We start from the raw sequence: 19,802 nt of genomic DNA on the forward strand, positions 1-19,802 counted from the left end.
CCTAGTCAAAGGATCTTTATAGCTTCGTTCCACATGGGCAATGATGCTTTAGTGTGGTTCCAAGATGCAAGTGAGTCTGGAGTTTTTCGTTCTTGGGAGGAATTCATCCAGGCAGTGCAGGTTCGATTTGGTTCATTTGCTTATGATGATCCTATGGAGGCATTGACACGCTTAAAACAGGTTCATTCAGTTACTGCTTATAAGACTGATTTTGAATTGCTTTCCAATCGTATTAAAGGCATTTCTGAAAGAAACAAATTAAGTTATTTTTTGAGTGGTTTGAAAGATGAGATTAGATTGCCAATACGAATCTTGAACCCTTCTTCTTTGAATGATGCCTTTGGTTTAGCAAAAATTCAAGAACAATATGTTTGGAGTACAAAGAGGTCATGGAGAGGTAGCTCTAGTGATTATCAACAATCGAATGTGGGAGCTTCTGTGTTGGGAAACCCTAAGGCAACTGCTGTTAAGTTACCTTACCAAAAAATAAATGAGTCTCAGATGCAAGAGAGAAGAAAGAAATGCTTATGTTATTTTTGTGATGAGAAATGGCAACCAGGCCATAAGTGTAGTAGGCCAAAAGTTTATGTGTTAGATGGCATGGAAATGGGTGAAAGTAGTGTTCATACGGGGGAGAAGGAATTAATTGTGGAAGAGATACATGAAGAGCCAGAATCTGCAGACATAGCTTCCATTTCATTACAAGCTATGGTTGGCTCTCCAAGTACTAAAACTATGAGAATGGTTGGGCATATTAATAAAAAGCAGATAGTGATATTAATTGACTCTGGCAGCACCCACAATTTTGTGGATACTACACTGTTTGGCAAATGTGGCTTAGAAGTACAGCAGGGGCAGGCTTTGCAAGTCAAAGTAGCTAATGGTGAGATTTTGACTAGTGATGGCAAAGCTAGTGGGGTTGGTGTTCTAATACAAGGCACCAGATTTGTTGTTGATTTTTTCTCATTGTCTCTTGGGGGGTGTGATGCAGTGTTGGGAGTTAGTTGGCTTTCATCACTTGGACCAATACTATGGGATTTCACAGACTTAAAAATGCAGTTTGATTATAATGGAAGAAAAGTTTGTTTTAAAGGACTCACTTCCTCTGCTAGTACTTTAGTAGATGATAAAGAAATTTCTATGATTTCTAAAGTGGGTTCCAAAGGAGTGTGGTTGCAGCTTATGGCTGTGGAAGTCATGACAACTCAGAATGATCCTTGTCCAGAAATACTGCAGTTATTACAAAAATTTGGAAAGGTTTTTGATGAACCTACTTCTTTACCTCCTCATAGAGCTCGAGATCATCAAATTAATCTCAAGAAAGATATTGTACCTATGAGTGTGAGACCATACAGATATCCTTACTTTCAAAAAACAGAAATTGAGAAGATTGTATCAGAATTACTCAAGTCTGGTGTGATTAGACCAAGTCAGTCTCCATTTTCATCTCCTGTTTTGCTAGTGAGGAAATCTGATGGGTCTTGGAGGATGTGCATCGATTATAGGGTGCTAAATGAAGCTACTATTAAGGATAAGTATCCAATACCAGTTGTGGATGAGTTATTTGGCTCAACAGTATTCTCTAAACTGGACTTAAGATCTGGTTATCACCAGATTCGAATGAGAGATGAAGATATACCAAAAACTGCCTTTAGGACTCATGAGGGTCACTATGAGTTCCTTGTTATGCCATTTGGTCTTACAAATGCTCCCTCAACATTTCAGGCATTGATGAATGAGGTTTTTAAACCTTTTCTTAGGCAGTTTGTCATAGTATTTTTTGATGACATTCTTGTCTATAGCAAAGACATGGCATCCCATTTAACTCATTTGACTACTGTTTTGAAGACATTGGAGGCTAATTAGTTGTTTGCAAAGAGGTCGAAATGTTACTTTGCTTGCTCAGAAATTGAATACCTTGGCCATTTAATTTCTAGAGATGGTGTAAGAGCTGATCCGAGGAAACTGGAATCAATGTTGTCCTGGCCAATTCCAAAAAATCTCAAAGCATTGAGGGGTTTCTTGGGATTAACAGGATATTACAGGAAATTTATTCGTGGATATGGGCAGATTGCAGCACCTCTAACTCTGTTGTTAAAAAAGGATGCTTTTAAGTGGTCTGAGGCAGCAACTCATGCCTTTGAAGAATTGAAGAAGACAGTCACAAGTCCTCCTGTTCTATGTTTACCTGATTTTAACAAACAGTTTGTAGTGGAATGTGATGCATGTGGAGTGGGAATAGGAGCTGTCTTGATGCAAGATAAGAGGCCATTGGCTTTTCTAAGTTAGGCCCTCAAGGGAAAAAATTTAATGCTTTCAACATATGAGAATGAACTTTTGGCACTTGTCATAGCTGTTAAAAAATGGAGACCTTATTTGTTAGGGGCTGCTTTTGTTATTCGAACTGATCATCACAGTTTAAAGTTTCTTTTAGAACAGAAAGTGGGAACAGATGCTCAACAGAGGTGGATTTCTAAGCTTTTAGGCTATGAATTCACAATCGAGTACAAGAAGGGAGTTGAAAATAAAGCAGCAGATGCTTTGTCAAGGAAGGCAGTCCCAGATGACACAACTCTAATGTCTGCTACCTCATTTCCTACTCCAATCCGGTTGGAGGAATTGAAACAAGCTTATGCTTCAGATCAGAAAGTACAGGACCACTTGGCAGCATTACAAGGGAGTTCTCCTCCTTCATCTTCTGCATTTTCTATTAAACATGGCTTGTTATTCAAAAAAGGCAGAATTTATTTACCTGATAATCATGAATTGAAACTAAAAATTCTGCATTTTATCCATGCTAGTCCATCTGCTGGACATTCTGGGTTCCATAAGTCATTGCATCGAGCTAGACAAGATTTTTATTAGCCTGGCCTTAAACGTGAAGTGAAACAGTATATAAGGGAATGTGATTTGTGTCAGAGGAATAAGGTGGAACATCTATATCCTGCAGGTCTTTTACAGCCTCTTCCTGTACCTGCAAATATATGGACAAATTTATCCATGGATTTCATTGAAGGCTTGCCAATTTCTAAAGGGTTTTCTGTCATCATGGTTGTTGTTGACAGATTATCCAAATATGCACACTTTATGGCCTTGAAGCACCCATTTACAGCATCTAACGTGGCAACATTATTTTTTGATAATGTGTTTAAGCTGCATAGCATGCCTCAGAATATTGTTTCTGATAGAGGAGCTACCTTTACCAATTCCTTTTGGAAGGAACTCTTTAAACTCCAAGGAGTGACACTTTCTTATTCATCTGCCTACCATCCTCAGAGTGATGGCCAAACTGAGGCAGTCAATAAATGTGTTGAACATTTTTTGAGGAGTTTTTCTGGGGATAGGCCAAGGTTGTGGTTTGATTGGTTAACATTGGCTGAATGGTGGTATAACTCCACTCCTCATACTTCCACCAAGTTAACTCCTTTCGAGGTAGTGTATGGTAGACCTCCAACAAAGTTGCAAGCTTATATACCGGGTTTGACTGCTAATTAAGCAGTTGATGAGGTTTTGAGAACTAGAGATCAGATTCTTTCTACTCTTAATAGTAATTTAGCTGCTGCTCAGGAAAGGATGAAGTGTCAAGCTGACAAGAGGAGAACTGAACGAGAGTTTGATGTTGGGGATTGAGTTTATTTGAGATTACAACCTTATAGGCAACAATCTTTGGTTGCTAGAAGGAATCTCAAGCTTTCTCCTCGTTTCTTTGGACCTTTTCAGATTGTCCAACGAGTGGGAAAGGTTGCTTACAAGCTGGAATTGCCTTCAACTAGCTCTATTCATCCAGTTTTTCATATTTCTTGCCTTAAGAAAAAACTGGGTCAACACCATTCTCCTCTATCTTCCTTACCTCCAGTAGATTTGCAAGGTGAACTGACTCATGAACCTGAGGCTATTTTGCAGCGTCGAATGAGGCAGGTTCATAACAGGGCAGTAGTTGAGGTCTTAGTTCAGTGGAAAGGAGCTAGTGTGGATGATGCAACGTGGGAGCCATATTGGTCATTGCGTGACATGTTTCCTCACCTTGTGGGCAAGGTGCTTTGATGGGGGAGAGTATGTTACGGGTTGCAATGATAGCAGTTGAATGAGATAGTAGATCGGGAATAACGTGATGAAGGACTGAGTTTTGCATAAACAAAGGTTGAAGTCTTATATTCATAAAGAATGAATGATCAAAACGCAGTGTTTTGTTTAAGTGTTGGTTGTTTAACTGTCTGTAATGGTGTCGTTTAGTGCCAAGAAGGAATAAATAGAACGGTGTCGTGTTGTGGTTGTCGTTTGAGTCAAGTTGTGTATTTTCCATAACCGTTTCATGTAACTGAATTTGTCATCTATAAATAGTAGCCGTAAGTTGGGAAGGAGGCCAACTTTGACATTCAAGTGCAATTCGTTCTCTCTCTCTCTATTTCTTCTAATTCTTCTCTTACTCTCTTCTATTCCTAATTTTTTGTGAATTTTGGAAACTGATGACCTCGAATTACATCAGATTCTGGTAAGTTGTGGACAAGGTTCATTACAGTCGGGCATCTAGGCATTTGCACAGCAGCTCAAGAAGCCGCAGCTAATCTTCTTTCTTCTCTTTTGGTGTCTCGTCTTATGTAAAGACAGAAATGGCGGATGTAACATTACTCTTAGCATTAAACTATTCTCACCGATTACAAATGATATTTTAAAAATATTTTAATTTTTATTCTTATCCAATTCCAGGACTAATTTATTGACACCTGTACTTTTCACGTGACTTTGTTGACTTTGTTGATCTTATCCCCCATAAATATTCCCGTGTGACGTGGAAATCACTCCCACCTCCACGTGAGTTCCCATGAGATGAGATCCTGCCGCCCCACGTTACTGCTGCAAGTATAATATCATTCACATTAATGATTATATTTAATTTATATGATTTAATTAAAATTATATTATATGGAGAAGTGAGAATATATAAAAATAAATTTGTAAATTAAGATAATTTTATGTAATTTTATTTCATAATAAAAATAATTTTATAATTGAACGGTCGGCTGCCATCATTTTGTGGATTTAGTAATTTCTCTATGACGCATTTATGTCTGCTCAAGGACTGCCAGCGAAAGGGGAGACGACAACTGGTTTTCACATGGCGCAGATCGCATATATGAAGGTCGGATGTAATAATTTAGAGGGGAGGTAGGTAGCGACATTGAAATTTGGGGGGTAGGTATATATCTGGGAAGAAAGGAAGATGGGGTGTGGCTGTGTGGCTAAGTGGGAGAGAATGAATGAGGAATAGAGGAAAATTACATAGTTACTATCTTAACAACAGGGTTTCAGCTGCAATGCCAGGCCCAGATTGTTATAAAAAAAATAAAAATATAAAAAAGTTCTAGTTAATTAATTTTAGGTGGACCGACAACTGTTGATACTGCCTAAAATAAGAATCGGATCAGGATTGGTGGATGTGGTTAAATATCGAGTTTAACTCGGTTTAATATCGATTTTATTTTTTTTTTAAATTGATTAAAATCGATCTATTACAATTTTTTCTTTTTTAAAATCAGATCGAACCGAACTGAAGTTGTTCATGTATATATTATAATTTATATATATAATATATAATTATATATAAAATAATTTTATATTATATAATAAATTATTAATTAATATAATATTTAATTTTAAAATCTTATATCACACCTATTGTATTAATAGTTATACTAATATTATATAGTGCATACTAATATTATATTACTATATATTATAATATATTGTAAAATATCACTATAATCTATAATACAATTATAATATATATTATAAAATATTATAATATATTATTACTATATAATAAATATAAATATATAATATAATATATTAAAATAAAAAAATCAGATCAAACTGGATGATAAAACTGAAAGTATCGATATAAGAGATAACTGATGCGAAATCGAGTTTTTAAAATACAAAACTAACATATACCGGCTCGATTTCAAATCTTATCTAAAATATGATCAAATCCGACCGATTACGCCCTTGATCGCGATCGGGAGAGAGTAGGAAAGACAATAGGGGGGGTCCCACCTGAAGAGGCTTTGGAAGTTTCGTGGGAAGAGGAGAGTGGCAGGTGGGAAAGGTCGAAGAAGGGTAGGTACTAGGTGGAAAGGGAAAGGGATGGGGCTTGTGTTGACTACATTAAATAGATCCAGTACTGGCTGGTGCTATGATCTGCATCTTTATCAATCCACTCTCTGCCTTTACCACAAAGTAGCAGCTCATCTAGCGTTTCCATTCCTAGGTAAATTACTCTCTTTCTCTCTCATGTTGGCGTAATTTGATGAGTTATAATTTAGGGATTTTATTGCACTGCTTAAAACACTACCTGCTCCTACCGAAAGGGAGTGGCTTCCATGAAGTTCTTTAAACTGGGTTCCGTAGTACCAGAACTCGTACAGTTTTCTATGAGCCATGGTAGTAAGGGGGGTCTCAGAAAAATTCTTAGCTTCGAGTTATTTCATGGGGTACTACTTTATGATATGTTCTGTTTTCTGGCTTACCGCGGAAGTTTTATTCGTATCGTATTAGTGTAATCTGTATATATTATATATTGATTAGAAATGGAAATCAAGCTAAGAGGGAGTTGATAAAGGGTAAATTTTGGTCTTATCTGTTAGTTTCGATGGGAAGTAATTTGTGGAGAACTTTGAAATGAAAACGATTTAAGAACCCATGTATCTCAATGTTTTTTCACCCTGAACAAAACATTTAGGTTATTGGGTACTCTACAAAAATTTAAAGCTTGACTTTTGTCGCCAGGCTATCTGGCAATTATATCAAGTTACAAGTATAATATTTCATGTGGAAAGCAATCATGGATGTCATTTTTTTTTTTTTTAAATGCAATTTAATTATAGCTTGGGGAGAGAGAGAGAGAGAGAGATTTAACTATGAAGTGAACTGGTTATACAGACAGAGATGTCAAACGGATCTATCTACAAGAATCCTAAGAATCCTTTTCTTGTATATTGAATGTCTTTCCCCTAAAATTTATGACTTTTATGTCATGTGAGTATGCTACTCCAACAGTAAGAGGACAAAGGTCTACGAGCTGAATGTAAGGGGATGTTTAGGGAATGAGATGAGATGAAAAATCTGAGAATAGTAGTGAAATGGTTTGAGTTAACATGTTTTATTGGATTTTGGGAAAGGAGAGAGAAAAAGTTGAATAAAAATATTAAAAAGTTAAAATATTGTTAGAATATAACTTTTTGATATTATTTTTGTTTTGAGATTTGAAAAAGTGAATTATTTTTTATGTTTTTTTTTTAAGTTTAGGAAAGTTGTAATAATTAAGTAATGATTAGATGAAAATGTTAAAGATTTCAAATTGAAAATTGTTTGTGTTTAAGTGATGTTTAGGAAGGAAATTATGAAAATTTTTTAGATGGGATGAGATGTGTTTCCCAAACAACCCCTAAATGTTTTTTTAACAGATTTGAGTTTGTAAAATGTTGAAGTAAAGTAATTATAATTTCTTCAATTGCATATTCTACAGCACTTCGTTCCAATGGCCCGATCTGGATTAGATGAGACATCGGCATCTGGTGCTTTTGTGAAAACAGCTTCAACATTCCGTAATTTTATTTCACGAGATCCAAACTCCCAATTTCCTGCAGAATTCGGAAGGTATCATCTGTATGTATCATATGCTTGCCCATGGGCTTCGAGGTGCCTTTCATACTTGATGATCAAAGGCCTTGACAAGGCCATTAGTTTCACAGTAAGTGAATTTTATGATAAGTTTCTCAGGGTGGGATCAAAATTTTATGACCAAACTAATGTTGTCTATTTGGTTATCATCCTCAGCCAGTTAAACCCAAGTGGGATAGAACAAGGGAAACTGATGAGCATATGGGGTGGGTTTTTCCTTCTTCGGAGACAGAGGAACCAGGAGCTAAACCTGACCCTTTGAATGGAGCAAAAAGTATTAGGGATCTTTATGATATTGCCAGTCCAAACTACACTGGAAAGTGCACTGTCCCTGTATGTCATTCACATTAAACCCCGCCTTTGTTTTCCCTACTACATTTTCTCCCTTTTCTGGCTGATAGACGTTGACATTCCTAAACAATTTATTTGGTCTTGCTCAGGTACTATGGGATAAGAAACTCAAAACAATTGTTAGTAATGAGAGTGGGGAGATAATCCGCATGCTAAATACTGAGTTCAATGCTATGGCAGAGAATGCAGCTTTGGACCTTTATCCTCCTCACTTGCAAGCTAAAATTGATGAGACTAATGAATGGGTATATCATGCGATAAATAATGGTGTCTATAGAGCTGGGTTTGCGAGGAAGCAAGAGCCTTATGAAGAGGTATGCACTATATCGATTGTTACTTTCTCGAAGAAGTGGCTTGGTGTTTACTTTCTCGACAAGATACTGCCAATAACTATGCTGATTTATAAGTATCTTAATTGATCCTTCTTTTGGCAGGCTCTGAAAGAGGTGTTTGAAGGCTTGGAAAAATGTGAGGAGATACTTGGAAAGCAACGTTACATATGTGGCAACACACTGACTGAAGCAGATATTCGATTGTTTGTCAGTCTCATAAGATTTGATGAGGTAATCTAAGTCACTCAAGCAAAAAGTGAAGTCTTTTAAAACCGTGGTTGTCTAATGACTCTGAAATTGTTGCTGTCTTCCTTCCTTTGCTACTGAACAGCTAAAAGGTGCATTGATTAAAGTTTAGACAAATCTTACTTCTGGTCCCTTAGAACATGGGATAGAATTTAATTTAGTCCTAATTTTAATTTGAACTTTGAGCTACATAAAAACTTCGTATATCCAATTGAGGATGCTGTTACAGGGGACAAAAAGGTTATAGGTTGTGTTTGTCACGACATCAATTTATGTGATGGTTTTTAGGAATGAAATTAGTTCTTAAAATATAGGACAAACTTGTTACTGATCCTCTATTTCTGGAACCAAAAGTAAATGGTTTGGTCCACCTCGTAAAATAGTTGTTTTGATTACCAAATTTCCCATGTGTTATTCCACACAGCCCCTTTTATTTCTCATCACAGTCGTTTGCCCAAAATGGCTCAGCAACTCTCACATGTAGAATACGTTTAAGCAATTCAATTTGAGCTTTTATGGAATGATTATGTTTTTGCTTTTTTGTTTGGCATTACATGATGTTCGAAAGTCTGATTTTTGAATCTTAAGACTGGAAAAGGCCAACCATTGATAACATTTATTGGTTATTATGCTGGTCTACCAAAACCTATGGCCATATGTACATAATCTGTTTAGCCTGGATCCTATAATTCAGGTTTTTGCTTTGCTTGTTTTCTTGCTCGTGTGAAAGTCTAGAATTTATCTGTTGCAGATTCTCCAAGCATCTTAGAAATTTGAGTTTGTGTGATGACAGGTTTATGCTCTCCACTTCAAGTGTAACAAGAAACTGATACGGGAGTACACAAATCTGTTCAATTACACCAAGGACATTTTTCAACTCCCTGGCATCAGTAGTACGGTCAACATTCAACACATCAAACAGCATTACTATGGAAGCCATCCTACTATCAATCCATTTGGCATCCTTCCTGTTGGCCCAAATACTGACTACTCTACCCCTCATGGCAGAGAGAAGTTTTCTGCATAGATTGTGTTGTTGCAGACTATAAGATGAAGTTTGTATCTCGAAATCAGTAAGATTTGAATAAACCTCAGGGCTTTATCTATCCTGAGGGAAAATGGATTCTTGTGAAAAGGTGTTCAAATAATTTTGGATGAATTTGATCGTGTTGTGACCTTCTCTACTGTTCTTCAAACGTATCTACATGGTAAAGATGGGGATAACCACCTTGTTGGGAACTTAAAAAAAAAAAAAAAAAAAAAAAAAAAAGATAGAAAAAAACCGTTATATTAGTAAAGTTAGTACAGTACCATTATTTTGAGCCACAATGCCACGTATATGTGGGTTTGCTGATAGCAAGCTTGGATATGTCCGTAATCATATATCTGTCATTCCATGCTTAATTAAGCGCAATGAAACTTGAGTACGTCTACGTACTGTCCATACAAGCCTGGACATTATTATCCTTAAAATTTCTTTGAATTACAATAATGCCACTGTATAAAATGTAAATTTTTTCTCTCAAAGCGACTGAAAAATTACCATCCTCATCCTTCAATCCTTATTCGACGGAGTACCAGTGGTCAAGTCTTTCACCATCGTCGGCTTCCTCGTGCATAGGCTTCTTTCCTATCCGATGGAAAACAGTTTTATTTTTTCTTTATTTCTGGGCTGCAACATTTTGAATGGAGCAGTGCTATATACTTAGGACTGTATTGTAGTCCCAGTGCATGAAATGACCAAATTGTCTACATTTTTAGGATTGAATTGACTACATTATCCCACTTTCTTCTACGACCTAAAGCCAAAACATTTGAAATTGTATATTTTTGTTTTCGCCTCTGCCGCGCGCCCCCTTGGATTTCCACCATTGTCGACCACCACTATCCAATCTCCTCTACTATTTACGGAACAACCATCTCCACTATTGACGGAGTCACATACTCCACTGCCGACGACCTCCTTGGCCATCATTGACGCAAAGCACAGCTCCCATTCCATTGTTTTCCTACGGTTTTTTTATTTTTTTTTATTTACGTCTTTGGATCACTTTTCTTCATTTTTTTTTCTCGGTCTGAAAACTTGCGTCCCGCTTGCACTTTATTTTGCTCGAGTCAACTTCAGCACACGGTAGTTTGCAAGCGTACGCACGACAGCTCTTTCTGGCGAGTTCTCGAATCTCTACGACATTAATGCGTAAAACTTTGTCCCTACAAAACAATATAGAGTTAGATGCTGACTCACGATCACTAGATTTTTCATTACAGACCTTGGACTTGGTTGGATTTTCAGCTCTGTTCAATCATGGTGATTAATATGGCCTGTCTTTAATGCGTACCCAGTTGCTATCAAATCGTACCCAGCTCTGTTGCTATTTCTTTTAAGTGAACAAATTATAAAATTTTACTCATAGTCATTTTATTAACTATTAAATAAAAAAAATTAAATAAATAAATAATAAGAGAGACACTATCATTTTATCATTTTTCAACAGAATTTCTCTCCAGTAATAACTCTGCAACCTTTACGTACTTTTTTCAAGAAAAATCTTTTTGTATTTTAGATTTGAAAATGAATTGAAATGAATTAAGATAGATTAGAAATAATAATAAAATAAGTTGTAAATAATAATAAGATTTGAGTTAAAATTGTTAAATAGTAATAAATAATAATAAAATGAATTGAAATAAATTGAAATGAATTGAGATGGATTGTAAATATAAACGAGACTTGAATTGCAGCCACAAGTGAGCACGTAGATTTCTGGCACAAAAGTAAAGCAAAGTAAAATCTTCAGGATTGGAACAGTTTCTACATGATTGCAGCACTCTGATGTTTGCTTTCCATTATGAAAGGCTGTTAGCATAAAGCAACAAAGGATTAGTGTTGGGAGTCCACCATCACCATGTCATTGATCCCACTGGTTGTCTGTTGTTTAATCATCGTGATTTTTGAGTGGAAATAGTGGCCGCGTCTCCATTTCAATTCCTTTTTCCTACCCTTTTCATTTTCATTTGAAAGATTCACAAAGATAGTAATTGGAGCTTTGGTTTCACGAAACATTTTTCAAACTCACCATATATGTTATGATCAAATAATTAACTTGCTAGTTAATTATTTGGATAATAACACATTAACATGACATTACTCAATACCATGAATTTCTTCGCGTCAGTTAAACAGTGTTTTCTTCCATGATGCAGCAGTCAACTCTCCTTGGTTTGCATAGCTCCTTAAAAAATGGCAGCTTCAGGCAACCCTGCCACCTCTAAATTAGTTTTTAGTACATTTCTGATTTCTAATTTAGATAATCTACCTTACAATAAAATTAATTTTATAATTTATTGTATCATATTAAGTTACATCAATTTGTAAATTTATTTTTATGAAATCTCTTTATGGATAAAGTATTTTTCATTAATTTATGTTTGATTTTTTTTTATTAACTAAGCACTATTTTTAAAAAAATCACAAATCAGTGATTTTTTTGCCGTGCTTTATTTATTTTAGGGTGCTGCTATTCAATCTCCTCAATTAGTCCCTCAAAGTTACCGCTATTTCAATTTAATTTTTTGTGTTTTTTTAAGTTTAAAAAAATACACAAATGTTGGTAATTCTTTTTAACTTTTTAAAAAAATCAGTAACTTTGCTAACTAAAGTTATTCTTTATTCTATCTGTCCAAATGGTTATTATTATTATTATTATTTTCTGCCGCGACCTTGCGGCTTGCTGTTAAGAAAGAGTGGCTGTGATCTGTGTCTTCAACAAACATCTCTCAGCATTTGCAACACAGAAGCAGCTCATCCTGCGATTCCCTTCCAAGGTATATGGCATGCAATCTCCTTATATTTCTAGATGTCATTCATCTCTCTCGCTCACTCTCGTGTTGGCATAAATTTACGAATTATAAAGTTTCTGGGATTTTATCGAACTGCTTTAGGCACGAGCTGCTCTTAAATAAAGGGATTGACCTTCATGAAACCAGAACCGTGATTACAGATTTTTATGGACGTTGGATCATATGGATCTCTGAATAATTATTCACTTTGACTTTTTTTCGTGGGGTACTACTTTGCGATCTGTTTTCTGGTTTCGAAATGCTGTAGCTATGAACAGAGTTGATAAAGGGTAAATTTTGGTCTGGTCTGTTTGTTTCAAAAGAAAATTATTCGGGGAGAATCTTGATATGAAATGATTTTAGGCCCCGTATATATTAACGGTTTTTCACCGTGAATAATGGGTAAGAGTAGTTGTAAATTTTGTTTTCTGCCGAAAAACATATCACATGACCTGGAATTATGCTTTTTGTATGCAATGTTTTCCGGCAGAACAAAGTGAGGTTGTTGCATTTATGGCCACTTTAGAAAATTGTCTTCCCTTACTAATAGAGCAGGTTACTGGGAATCGTGTGGGATTACTGTTTATTTTATTTTATTTTTATGTCGGGAAACCTGCCCAAGGCAGAGCCCTTCGGACCCACTCTTGCAGAGTAAACTCCGTTCCCGTGCACCGCACCATTGGTGGTTTACTTACACGGAACTGATTAAATCGCTGGCTTTTCACCAGGGGTGTGGCCCCAAAAGATTGTTTGCATCCATGAGGTGTTGAACCTTAGACCTTGAAGGGAGTGATACCCCAAGACCAAGGCCTTCACCACTTGGGCCTTCCTTGGGCTTGGGATTACTGTTTATATTATATTTTACTTGTGTTTTTGTCCTGGATGCTATATAAATTTATTGTTTATTGAATTTCATGCTCACTGACTCAGAATATTGTAATACCTTTGTTGGTGAAGCATGTAACGTTTGTTAGGTAGTATGGTGACATGGTACTCCCATCCTATGATAAAATGTCATGCCATTAGAATCGCTTACATACTCCGGAAGTTACTAATAATTTTCCTTTGGACACTAATGTCAAACCAATTGACCAGAATCCTTTATAAAGTAACATACATTTGTGTGTGATTGCAATTCTTTCTAGTGAATTATCTTCTCCCTAAGATGTTACTTTTCTGCCACAACATTATTAATGTTACGTTAGAAATTAGCATACATTTTTTTTTCCTGATTTGTTATGCAACTCCAACAACAAGGTGACAAGTCTTTGGATCTGAATTATATGTTTATATGGTTTTGAATTTGTAAAACATTGGAAGTATTGATAATTTTCAATTGCATATTCTTCAGTACTTTGTAAAAATGGCTCATTCAGCAGTAGATGAGACGGCAGATTCTGGTGCTTTCACCAGAACTGCTTCAACATTCCGTAATTTTATTTCACGTAGTCCAGAATCCCAATTTCCAGCAGAAGTTGGAAGGTATCATCTGTACATATCATATGCTTGCCCATGGGCTTCCAGGTGCATTGCATATTTGAAGATCAAAGGACTTGACAAAGCCATTAGTTTCACGGTCAGTGTATTTACTATTAGTTTCTAGTAGTGGAATCAGAATTTTATGATCAATCCAATCTTGTCTATTTGCTTATGCCCAGTCAGTCAAATCCAAGTTGGAAAGAACAAAGGAAACTGATGAGCATATGGGATGGGTTTTCCCTGCTTCGGAGACGGAAGAACCAGGAGCCGAGCCTGACCCTTTGAATGGAGCTAAAAGTATTAGAGAACTTTATGAGCTTGCTAGTTCAAACTACTCTGGAAAGTACACGGTTCCTGTATGTTTGTTATCCGCATGAAGGGACCCCCTTCTCTGATATTATGTTTTTAGGGGGCTCATAGATGTTTGAACTCTATAACTATTTGATTGATTTTTGTTCAATGATAGGTGCTATGGGACAAAAAACTCAAAACAGTTGTCAACAATGAGAGTTCGGAGATAATCCGCATGTTTAATTCTGAATTCAATGATATAGCAGATAATGCAGCTTTGGACCTTTACCCTCCTCACTTGCAAGCCCAAATTGATGAGACTAACGAATGGATTTACCATGGAATAAATAATGGTGTCTATAAATGTGGGTTTGCAAGGAAGCAAGGTCCTTATGAAGAGGTATGCATTTTTTCTATGCCGTAGTCATTTAAATTAGATGTGTGAAATCACCAGTTACCCCAAAAGCTTAAGCTGATAGAAATTGATAGATTTAATATTTTATATTTATCTTAATACTCCCCCTCGCGTGTAGGCCAAACTCTCTCTCAATAAGTGGACCCAACATGTGGCATATTTAATTATATGGGTGAAGTGTAGAATCAGGATTTGAACTTAGAACCTCTGTTCAGATATCATGTGAAATCACTACTTATCCCTAAAGCTTAAGCTGATAGAAATGAGTAGATTTAATATTTTATATTTGTCTTAACAAGACAGGATTTGTTGTTGTATTTAAATTCTGAAAGGATCCTGACAATAACTATGGCATTTCTCAAGTATCTTAATCGATCTTTCTTTCTGCAGGCTGTAAACCAGTTGTATGAAGCTTTGGAGAAATGTGAAGAGGTACTTGGCAAGCAACGGTACATATGCGGGAATACACTGACTGAAGCAGATATTCGATTGTTTGTCACCCTCATAAGATTTGATGAGGTAACAGCTGAGGCCTGTTGGAATATTAAGCCAATCCCAAACTGTTGCAGTCCTTCACTCACCTTTGAACTCATAATGCCTAACTCAAACTTTTCACCACCCCAATTTTTTCATTATCCTCTTTCTTTGCTACTGCAGCTAAAGAGCTGGATAAGGATTTAGACTAATTTTTACCTTTTATCACTGAAACATCCGATGTTTAATTGAAGTCCCATGTTAAAAAAGTTGCATTTTCATTCCTGAATTTGAATTTTGAGCTACCTAACTGTTCTGTCTATCAAATTGACAGTTCCATTACGGTAATTGATGACATAGCTCATCTCAAGTGCAAATCGTGTCATTAATTTATGGGACAGTACGGTATTGAACAGAGGGATTGTATTGATCAAAATTAAAGTTTTTAGGAATGAAATTGGTACTTATTAAATTATGAGGACCAATACAGTACTTATTCTATATTTTCCGGAGCCAAAAGTATAGTTTAGCCAAAAGTTTAGGCCACCTTATAAAATTACTGCTTGTGATTATTTCATTGCAATGGTTTGTGACGTTTGTCCAAAATTGCTTCGCAACTCTCGCGTTTTTCATGTATTTGGGCAATTCAATTTGGACGTTTTGGAGAAAGACTTGATATGATGGAAACGTTTGAACGGAAACTGTTTGTCCTTCTTGGGGAATTACATGATTAGATATGGGGAAAATCTGCTACTCTGGTCATTTGAGATTAGGAGAGTCGAAGAGTTTAGTCTAAAAGAACAACCAGTCATAACATTCATTTTGTTAGTGTGTTGTGTCTATCTATACCTATGGGCCATGGCCATGGCCATAGGCACAGCATCTGTTTAGCCTAGATCTGATAATCCAGGTTTTAACATTACTTGCCTTTCTTGCTTTTGTATGAAACTCTGGCATTTATCTGTAGCAGACTCTTCAAGCATCTTATAAAGTTGAATTTGTGTAATGACAGGTTTATAATGTCCACTTCAAGTGTAACAAGAAGCTGCTACGTGAGTACCCAAATCTGTTCAATCACACCAAGGACATTTATCAATTCCCTAGCATCAGTAGTACAGTAAACATGCAACACATCAAGCGGCATTACTATGGAAGCCATCCCACTATTAATCCCTTTGGCATCATTCCTGCGGGCCCAGATATTGACTACTCTAGTCCTCATGACAGAGAGAAGTTTTCTTCGTAGATTGTGTGCGATTGCAGACAATATGGGGCAATGTTTATATCTTTGTAGTCATAAGATTTTAACTTGACATGAACATCTCAAGGCCTTCTATCCCGATGGAAAATGGATTCTTGGGAAAATGCGTGCACAAATAATTTTAAATGAATGTGATGATTTTGTGACTTACTATTCTTAAACTAATCTGAATGGTAAAGATAGAGATAACCACCATATTTAAAAAATAAATAAATAAAAAAAAATAAAAATAAAAAACAGCAATAATAGTTGTTAAGTTTATTTCTTTGATAATTGTTAAGTTTATTTAGTGCCCGTTTGGAATTGTTGCAGGTAATAAAGCTTTGAAGTTGTAGAGTATTTAACTGTAGAGTTTTTTAAAAGTTCTACTATTAAAAACTATTTATTTAAAATTGAGAGATGCTAGGCTGCCGCCTAGTAGTGATCACTAGGTGTGCTGCCTAAGTAAAATTCATATTTTTTATTTTTTACATTTTTTATTTTCATATTTTTTAATATCTTTAAATATTTTTTAAAAATAAAAAATATATATCAATTAAAAAAAAATTAAATACATAAGCGATCAATATAAGAAGATATACTAACATTATTCTTTAAAATTATTACGATGATTTTCAGCGTTTTGAAAGATGTTTTTCAACAAAAGCTAGCTTTTTAAAAATGTGGGTTTTCATTTATTTTTAGGTGGTTAAAGTAATTTTTATAAACTTTATTATATTTTTTCGTAAAAGAGTTTTTAAGCTTACTTTTTAACTCAAAACCAAACGGCGATTTGAGCCACAGATAGTGTGGTTTTGTTGATAGCAAGCTCAGACATGTCCAACTAAAAACTATAAACCTCAGATTCAAAAAATTCTAGTTATTCGAACATCATTAATCACCTACAAAAATCAGAAATATGCTAACTGATCTGCTTGACTGTTATTCCTCCTACAAACATCACCTTCGACTTCGACCACAGACAATTTCCACACTCATACAACCAAAACTCTTCCAATGGTAATGCGTGATTGAAGGGTTGCGATTCATGGTTATTGGTTGTTGATGAGAGAGACAGAGAGAGAGGTGGGCCTGTTGGCACCAGGCCCGCTTGATCTCGGTCCCATTGGTGGAGCAGAACATCCGTACTGCCTCTGACTTGTCCTAACAGACAGCGAGACCAGTCATTGCGCCAGAGCCATTTGTTTCACGGTGCCTCATCGTCCCATTCAGATTTTTTTTTTTTTTTTGGCTTTTTAGTGGTTTTAAATTGTTAATTTAGTTAATCATTTTTTATATTTTATTAAAGAATCTCAAAACGTCATAATTTTCAATTATATATATATTTTAATTTATTCGTGTCAATTCCATTGAGTTTGAAATAAAAACATGAGTCGAGCTACTCTCCGCTTAAGTTTATCGTTCGTTGTTTTTTTGTTTTTTTATATTTTTTTAATATCTTTAAATATTTTTAAAAAATTATTTTAATACACTTAAAATCATTTCTTTAATTATTAAATATAAAAAAATTATCAAGCAGTTAAATTAAACAGTACAATTGAGAGGTAAAGTAATTTTTTCCAAAACACATATTTGGATGTTTTTGTAAGTAAACTAGTAATATTAATAGGAGTGGAAGGGCTTTAATCCTTCCTCTCCTTTTTGCCCTCTTGGGCCATGTCATAGGCTCCGACAATAGCCTGGCTCATGAATCTTGAACCTTGACGTACTGATTCATAAAGAGAATAATTATTAATCACCTTAAAAATTTCAGGAGAGAGATTATCAGTGTTTTATTCCTAATAAGTGAAGTTGAATATCTCACAACTTAAATTTCAAATGAAGGATTAGGAGGTTATCATGTCAAACAGAAGATTAGGAGTTCTATTTATATCACCTATATATGACCATGAAGTGATCTTTTTATACTAAGAAAATAGTCATATTATATTGATTTAGGTATCGGAAGTGTTTTTACAAACTCTCAAGATGTGTCTCTCTTTAGTTGTAGGTGATCATGTGGAAGGAGTTACGAAACACGTCATTAACAAGGAGCTTAAAGGAGGGTGAGAACAGAGAAAACATTATAACTGGTATTTACAAACTCACAACTTTTTTCCTTGTTTTATATTCCTTTTGATAATAATAATAATAATAAAAAGAAGAATAAAACAGAAAGAAGAAATATAAAATATTTAGAGAGTAAAACATTTGGTATTTTTGAAAATCGGGTTCCTAAAGTAGAAAAAAAGGTGGATTTATATTTATTAATCTAAAATTGGACACAGGATGCTAATGCTCTAAACTAGATTGTGTCGTTGAAAATAGGCATATGATTAGAAAAAAATTGGTTTTCTTTTGCATCTTAGGACAAACGATGAAGTGACAATAATAATTTTTTGTGTAAAAACAAAAAGTGTTATAATTTGTATTAATAAAAATAAATTCATAAATTGATGTGATTTATGTAATACGTTTTATTTATTTTATAATCTGATATATTACATGAATTTATAAGAGTTTGTGAATTTATTTTTATAAAATTATTTTTTTTGTTAAAACATTATCTAAAAAAAGATAATAATAATAATAATAATTTGTATATATTAGATCGGAATGCAAATGCATAGGAGTCGTGGCCATGAACACTTGTAAGTTAACAAGGTTTTTCATCATGTTGGTAGGTCAAGACAATGATAATTGAAAATGAAAAAGAGTTTGTATTATTATGAAGGAGCATCTTGACCAATTCCACAACATCCACATCACGCCACAAACCCCGACGGCTGTTGGAAATATGATGCCGTGACGCTCGTTAAAGGCAACATCCAAATATCTATGGGGTCTACCTATTTATGAAGAGGGAAAGAAAAAACGAATGACACCAAATTAGGAACGATCAAGAGAAAGTGACTAAAGTAAAAGATGTTATATATCATAATTTAAATAATTAATTATTATTTTTTTTAATTTTTTTAATAATTTTTTGGGAAAGGTAATATTTGTATAAAGCTGCATAAGTGATTTGGGTTAAAGAGATGGGATTTTTCAATCCTAAATTGAAGTATTAGGATGTCTTAAGGCACTTTCAATTTATTGAAGGGAAGGGGTATTTGTAATGTAATATGGGAATGATTGCACTATGCTTTGATTTGGAATTTGGTGGTTGTTTGGGTGATTGAGTTTACACGTCCGACAATAGGCAGGTGAGTGCTCTTGCAAAAATCACCGTTCTTTCTTAAAGGGCCACATTGTGGTGGAGCCCATCTCAATAATTGCTTTGTTGAATTTGTTCCCCATGGTGACTTTTCTTTGGGCTCCAGACCTATCTCTCTCTCTCTCTCTCTCTCTCTCAGTCTCGGCCACAGTTGAGCTGCAAATCATAATTTTGATATAGAAACAAGCATATATATGATAAACATTCTGCACCCATAAAAAGAAAAGCTCATGAACC

The 19,802-nt window shown here is 35.1% G+C and overlaps 2 protein-coding genes across 4 annotated transcripts; both read left to right on the forward strand.

Annotated features, from left to right (window-relative positions):
* The first annotated feature begins 6,111 nt into the window (after positions 1–6,111).
* LOC121265241 (glutathionyl-hydroquinone reductase YqjG-like) lies at positions 6,112–9,783 on the forward strand. Of its 2 annotated transcripts, XM_041168788.1 has the most exons (7): positions 6,133–6,268; positions 6,369–6,491; positions 7,526–7,750; positions 7,837–8,013; positions 8,121–8,345; positions 8,466–8,594; positions 9,403–9,783. In XM_041168788.1, exons 2-7 carry the CDS (start codon positions 6,381–6,383, stop codon positions 9,634–9,636), a joined length of 1,101 nt encoding a protein of 366 aa, XP_041024722.1. In that variant the 5' UTR covers positions 6,133–6,268; positions 6,369–6,380; the 3' UTR covers positions 9,637–9,783. The 2 variants fall into 2 exon arrangements, with proteins under 2 accessions (XP_041024723.1, XP_041024722.1); XM_041168789.1 differs by lacking the exon at positions 6,369–6,491 and having other exon boundaries at positions 6,112–6,268.
* A 2,416-nt stretch (positions 9,784–12,199) lies between these two features.
* Positions 12,200–16,515, forward strand: LOC121266044 (glutathionyl-hydroquinone reductase YqjG). 2 transcript variants are annotated; one of them, XM_041169739.1, is made up of 6 exons: positions 12,200–12,434; positions 13,829–14,025; positions 14,108–14,284; positions 14,395–14,619; positions 15,025–15,153; positions 16,121–16,515. In XM_041169739.1, the coding sequence occupies exons 1-6, from the start codon at positions 12,215–12,217 to the stop codon at positions 16,352–16,354; spliced, it is 1,182 nt and encodes a 393-aa protein (XP_041025673.1). In that variant the 5' UTR covers positions 12,200–12,214; the 3' UTR covers positions 16,355–16,515. The 2 variants fall into 2 exon arrangements, with proteins under 2 accessions (XP_041025673.1, XP_041025674.1); XM_041169740.1 differs by having other exon boundaries at positions 12,310–12,434; positions 13,801–14,025.
* Positions 16,516–19,802: the final 3,287 nt, after the last annotated feature.

Source organism: Juglans microcarpa x Juglans regia, chromosome 5D (genome assembly GCF_004785595.1).
Source record: "Juglans microcarpa x Juglans regia isolate MS1-56 chromosome 5D, Jm3101_v1.0, whole genome shotgun sequence".
NCBI classification, from domain to species: Eukaryota; Viridiplantae; Streptophyta; class Magnoliopsida; order Fagales; family Juglandaceae; genus Juglans; species Juglans microcarpa x Juglans regia.